The sequence below is a fragment of the Chrysoperla carnea genome, unplaced genomic scaffold (genome assembly GCF_905475395.1).
Source record: "Chrysoperla carnea unplaced genomic scaffold, inChrCarn1.1, whole genome shotgun sequence".
In the NCBI taxonomy this organism is placed as follows: Eukaryota; Metazoa; Arthropoda; class Insecta; order Neuroptera; family Chrysopidae; genus Chrysoperla; species Chrysoperla carnea.
Genome location: NW_025408275.1, coordinates 88,727 through 95,645, shown reverse-complemented (window position 1 = coordinate 95,645; position 6,919 = coordinate 88,727). Strand labels below are relative to the sequence as shown.

Here is a 6,919-nt window from a genome sequence, read left to right as displayed (position 1 = left end):
GTTGGAGTTCACCAAATGGATTTGTTGTAATAATGAAAAATTTCTCTATGAATGCAGGTCGTTATAGGAATGGATTTGATGAATTTATTGAACTGTAGTGTCACCAATACTTTGTGTGTTTTTTCAGATTCATAATAATAATTTTTTTCTGTAAATTTTTTTTAAAATGTAAATTTTAATCATTAATAAATAAAAAAAAAATATTTATAAGATTTTTATTAAATAAAACCTTTATTCTAATCTCATAACACGTGTAAAATTATTTTAAGATCTAATGCGATTCAAACAAGTTTAAACATGTTCAAACAAGTTTGAACATGTATTTTTATTCAAACAAGTTTGAACTTGTAACAGGATGATGATATCATATTTTTCAAGGTCAAATCTATTTCAACATATTTTTGAAAATAGCTGACACATGTAAAATTATTTTAAGATCAAAGTCCATTCAAACAAGTTTGAACATGTATTTTTATTATGTAAATTTCAAGTGTCATATTACATTGCTTAATCATAAAAAAATATTAATATCCGGTCACGTGTTTTGATACATGTAAAATTATTTCAAACAAGTTTGAACTTGTTACAAGATGATGATATCATATTTTTCAAGGTCAAATCTATTTCAACATATTCTTGAAAATTGCTGACTCATAATATTCTTTTCTTGGAATTCAGATTTGCAAATTATTATCTAACACGTTCAAGTGTCATATTACATTGCTTAATCATAAAAAAATATTAGCATCCGGTCACGTGTAAAATTATTTTAAGTCGATTAAAACAAGTTTGAACTTGTAACAGGATGATGATATCATATTTTTCAAGGTTAGATGTTATCTATTTCAACATAAAAAAAAAATAAACATCCGGTCATGTGTCTTGAATTTTATCATGTATATTTAAAGTGTCAAATTACAATATTTTTCAAGGTTAGATGTTATCTATTTCAACATATTCTTGAGAATTCTCTTTCTCCTGTCCCGTTAGATTTGGATATGAACCAGATATGAACTGAGAAATCAGAGTATTAAAGCAGATATAAAAACAATTTTATTAAAAAAATTGAAAAAATCAGAGTATTAAAGCAGTTATCAAATCAATTTTGTTAAAAAACTTATAAAATCGGAGTAGTTTTTAACAAAAACTTATAAAATCGGAGTAGTTACCAGAAATATTCACCATTCACGAGGTGAAACTTACAAACCCAAGAACATATTTATTGAAGGATTACAACAACGAAGATATAAAGGGTGGTTTCTATGTTGAAGAATTACAAAAAGTTCACGATCCAAACATTTATTTAGTGGAAAAGGTCTTAGCTAAACATGGATCTAACGTTAAAGTCAGGTGGTTAGGGTTCGACTCTTTACATGATTCATATATTGATAAAAAAAGTCTCCTTTTATAGTGGAAAGTTTTTGTGAACATACTTGTAACAAAAAAAATTTTGTCATAGTGGACCGCTTTTGTGAACATATTTGTGTTTTAAAAAAGGAAATGTATTTTTTAATATGAATATATATTAGACTAGGTTCATGAAATTTTATTGAAGCAATTTTTAACTAACACAAAACAATATAAAAATATTGTTGTAATACAAATGTTTTTTGATTCATGTTTATTACTCAAAATTACTTGATGGTGCGAATATAATTATCACAAACAAGGTGTATTTATAACCTGAAAATAAGGTGGTGAGGTCATTTCATAGATAAAACAAAACAATGATTAATTAAATTATAGGTGTTTTTTATTGTAAATACAAACACATTTTTAAAAAAACTTATCATAGACAATTATATTCATGTTTTTATTTCTATATACAATCATGATCATCACTATTTCTTCCACAATCACATCTGTCTATTTCATTACAATTTGTAGCACATATCCATGGCTCGAACCATTTCGGTATATTTCCACCATCCATTTGTTGGTATAGCATTCTACAGAGAATTTTAGGATCTATTTGTTCATACCATAAAAACATTCTCTCATCATGTCTAGCACTATCACCAATCCATTGTTTTCGGCGGATATCGTATGTACCCCAATTTTTTCTCAAGTTACTTCCATGAGTAAGATCATCACAACATTCATTTAGTAATATTTCAAACTGATTGAAATCTCTTTTAAAGTAGTTGAACTTTTTCGCATAATTTACAAATAAGATTGCATCCAAACAATTTCTTACTATAAATGCAGCAATATGAAAGCAATCATCAACTTCTAAATAAGAATACCGTAATGTGTCGATTAACTTTGTAGGTATACTCCAACGACATGCCTCCATAAGTTGATAAAATTCCATCTATAAAAATATTTGGCTACAATTTTCTAAACAGATCTTATCAAACAATACTCACATTAAAATATTCTGGGTAAATCATCTCCGAATTTTGAAACAGATCAATATGATTTTGTAGCGACATTGTACCCCATAATTGTAATGAATTGAAATAAACACCATTTTTTATAAAAATATCCATAATTTATTTAGTATTATTTTTTTTTTAAATATCAAAAACCTAAACTTTACAATTTTTTTATAACAATAACAATAAAATATATATATCTTGCAGTAATAAAATTCAATATAGGAATGATTTGTTAAAAATTTTGATGTTCTTGAACATAGTCATCATCATCATCATCACCATCGTCTTCGAATAGGCGCAGTCTCAGTTGGTGACTTCTTCCAATTTTCTCCTCCACCATCAAATACCCCGGTTTTGTGTTAAATAACTTAATCATGTTGTCCGTCAACACTGCAAACCTAGATGGTAGAAAAACCCACTCGTTTTCTGTACCATCTAGGCTTATATCCAGTGAAACTTTTATTGATGGCCCATGTTTCGTTAGAATCCGCTCCATTTTTAGTATTTTTAATTTTTTTTTCAGTGGTAAGTCGTCCATTTTTATGCATGGTCGCACTAAACAACTATCAAATAATTTTAATTCTGCTCTATTCATTTTGATTAATATTATGAAAAATTTTAATTCTGCTCTATTCATTTTGATTAATATTATGAAAATTTAATGAAAACTGATATTACCGTAATGTTGAGCGCCTTTTTTATATGATTACCACCACTCCAAAAATCCCCCACCAGCAGAAATTATTATCTAATCTCATAACACGTGTAAAATTATTTTAAGATCTAATGCGATTCAAACAAGTTTAAACATGTTCAAACAAGTTTGAACATGTATTTTTATTCAAACAAGTTTGAACTTGTAACAGGATGATGATATCATATTTTTCAAGGTCAAATCTTGTAATTTGATATTTTTATAATCGTAATTCAAACTAATTATTTTTTCTTGGAATTCAAACAAGTTTAAACAAGTTCAAACAAGTTTAAACATGTATTTTTATTATGTAAATTTCAAGTGTCATATTATATTGCTGATTCAATAAAAAAAATATTAACATCCGGTCACGTATCTTGAATTTTATCATGTCTACTTAAAGTGTCAAATTACAATATTTTTCAAGGTTAGATGATATCTATTTCAACATATTCTTGAAAATTGCAGACTCATAATACTCTTTTCTTGGAATTCAGATTTGCAAATTATTATCTAACACGTTCAAGTGTCATATTACATTGCTTAATCATAAAAAAAAAAAATTAACATTCGGTCACGTGTTTTGACACATGTAAAATTATTTCAAACAAGTTTGAACTTGTAACAAGATGATGATATCATATTTTTCAAGGTCAAATTAACATATTCTTGAAAATTGCTGACACGTGTAAAATTATTTTAAGATCAAAGTCCATTCAAACAAGTTTGAACATGTATTTTTATTATGTAAATTTCAAGTGTCATATTACATTGCTTAATCATAAAAAAATATTAATATCCGGTCACGTGTTTTGACACATGTAAAATTATTTCAAACAAGTTTGAACTTGTTACAAGATGATGATATCATATTTTTCAAGGTCAAATTAACATATTCTTGAAAATTGCTGACACGTGTAAAATTATTTTAAGATCAAAGTCCATTCAAACAAGTTTGAACATGTATTTTTATTATGTAAATTTCAAGTGTCATATTACATTGCTTAATCATAAAAAAATATTAACATCCGGTCACGTATCTTGAATTTTATCATGTATATTTAAAGTGTCAAATTACAATATTTTTCAAGGTCAAATTAACATATTCTTGAAAATTGCTGACTAATGTCAACGTCCCGCCCCCCGTTCACCCCCCGTCAAGCACCACTATTGGTCAAAGCCAATGACGTCACCTGGTAATTTCCCGTTTATGCTTAGGCAGCCATTCCTTCCCCCACCACACCTCCCGACGCCATCTTGATTTTTACAGCGCTACTATTGGTCAAAGCCAATGACGTCATCAATGCTTAGGCAGCCATTATTCCCCAACACCACACCTCCCGACGCCATCTTGATTTACTATTGAAAGTGGGCTCGATTATCTCATCTAACGTCCAATTCCCGCCCCCTTTAAGCCCCACTTCCAAGAAACACACTCCTGTCAACCACGCCCATCACTATTGGTCAAGCCCCGTTTATGTCATTCCTCACCCCCACCACACCTCCCAACGCCATCTTGATTTACTATTGGTCAATGACGTCATCTATCCCCTCCAACTTCCGAGGTTTCCAACATTCACCTAGGTTTGCCCTTTTTTGAAAAGTGTACCATTCTTTTGGGCTGAAACATACATGACTCTTCTACTATCGAAAAATGTCAAATTTGATCATTTTTGGCTTAAATATACTTAGTCCAGTCATAAAGGACCTCTTTGTATACATTTTGACTTACTTGAATCAAAATTTCAATGATTTGTATAGTCATGACTCTCATGTTGAAAAATCGAAAATTTTCAAAAAACGTTTTTTCTATCGAAAAATGTCAAATTTGATCATTTTTGGCTTATTTCTACTTAGTCCAGTCATAAGGCACCTCTATGCATACATTTTGACTTACTTTGATCAAAATTTGAATGATTTGCATAGTCATGACTCTCATGTTGAAAAATCGAAAATTTTCAAAAAATGTTTTTTCTATCGAAAAATGTCAAATTTGATTATTTTTGGCTTATTTATACTTAGTCCAGTCATAAAAGACCTCTATGTATACATTTTGACTTACTTGGATCAAAATTTCAATGATTTGTATAGTTATGACTCTCATGTTGAAAAATCGAAAATTTTCAAAAAATGTTTTTTCTATCGAAGCATGTCAAATTTGATCATTTTTGGCTTATTTATACTTAGTCCAGTCATAAAGGACCTCTATGTATACATTTTGACTTACTTGGATCAAAATTTCAATGATTTGTATAGTCATGACACTCATGTTGTAAAATCGAAAATTTTCAAAAAATGTTTTTTCTATCGAAAAAAGTCAAATTTGATCATTTTTGGCTTATTTACACTTAGCCCAGTCACAAAAGACCTCTATGTTTACATTTTGACTTACTTGGATCAAAATTTCAATGATTTGTATAGTCATGACTCTCATGTTGAAAAATCGAAAATTTTCAAAAAATGTTTTTTCTATCGAAAAATGTCAAATTTGATCATTTTTGGCTTAAATATACTTAGTCCAGTCATAAATGACCTCTATGTATACATTTTGACTTACTTGGATGAAAAGTTCAATGATTTGTAAAGTCATGACTCTCATGTTGAAAAATCGAAAATTTTGAAAAAATGTTTTTTCTATCGAAAAATGTCAAATTTGATCAATTTTGGCTTATTTATACTTAGTCCAGTCATAAAGGACCTCTATGTATACATTTTGACTTACTTTGATCAAAATTTGAATGATTTGTATAGTCATGACTCTCATGTTGCAAAATCGAAAATTTTCAAAAAATGTTTTTTCTATCGCAAAATTGTCAAATTTGATCATTTTTGGCCTATTTGTACTTAGTCCAATCATAAAGGACCTCTATGTATACATTTTGACTTACTTTGATCAAAATTTGAATGATTTGTATAGTCATGACTTTCATGTTGAAAAATCGAAAATTTTCAAAAAATGTTTTTTCTATCGAAAAATGTCAAATTTGATCATTTTTGGCTTATTTGTACTTAGTCCAGTCATTAAGGACCTCTATGTATACATTTTGACTTACTTTGATCAAAATTTGAATGATTTGTAAAGGCATGACTCTCATGTTAAAAAATCGAAAATTTTCAAAAAATGTTTTTTCTATTGAAAAATGTCAAATTTGATCATTTTTGGTTTATTTATACTTAGTGCAGTCATAAAGGACCTCTTTGTATACATTTTGACTTACTTGGATCAAAATTACAATGATTTGTGTAGTCATGACTCTCACGTTGAAAAATCGAAAATTTTCAAAAAATGTTTTTTCTATCGACGAATGTCAAATTTGATCATTTTTGGCTTCTTTCTACTTAGTCCAGTCATAAAGGACCTCTATGTGTACATTTTGACTTACTTGGATCAAAATTTAAATGATTTGTATAGTCATGACTCTCATGTTGAAAAATCGAAAATTTTCAAAAAATGTTTTTTCTCTCGAAAAATGTCAAATTTGATTATTTTTGGCTTATTTATACTTAGTCCAGTCATAAAGGACCTCTATTTATACATTTTGACTTACTTGGATCAAAATTTCAATGATTTGTATAGTCATGACATTCTACTTGTAAAATCGGAAATTTTCAAAAAATGTTTTTTCTATCGAAAAATGTCAAATTTGATCATTTTTGGCTTAAATATACTTAGTCCAGTCATAAATGACCTCTATGTATACATTTTGACTTACTTGGATGAAAAGTTCAATGATTTGTAAAGTCATGACTCTCATGTTGAAAAATCGAAAATTTTGAAAAAATGTTTTTTCTATCGAAAAATGTCAAATTTGATCAATTTTGGCTTATTTATACTTAGTCCAGT

General features: G+C 28.3%; 1 protein-coding gene across 1 annotated transcript; it reads right to left on the bottom strand.

The window, feature by feature from the left end:
- Positions 1 to 1,802: 1,802 nt before the first annotated feature.
- Positions 1,803 to 2,414, bottom strand: LOC123304872. The gene is made up of 2 exons (XM_044886435.1): positions 2,370 to 2,414; positions 1,803 to 2,314 (listed from the first exon to the last, which is right to left on the bottom strand). Exons 1-2 carry the CDS (start codon positions 2,391 to 2,393, stop codon positions 1,820 to 1,822), a joined length of 519 nt encoding a protein of 172 aa, XP_044742370.1. The 5' UTR covers positions 2,394 to 2,414; the 3' UTR covers positions 1,803 to 1,819.
- Between the last annotated feature and the right edge of the window lie 4,505 nt (positions 2,415 to 6,919).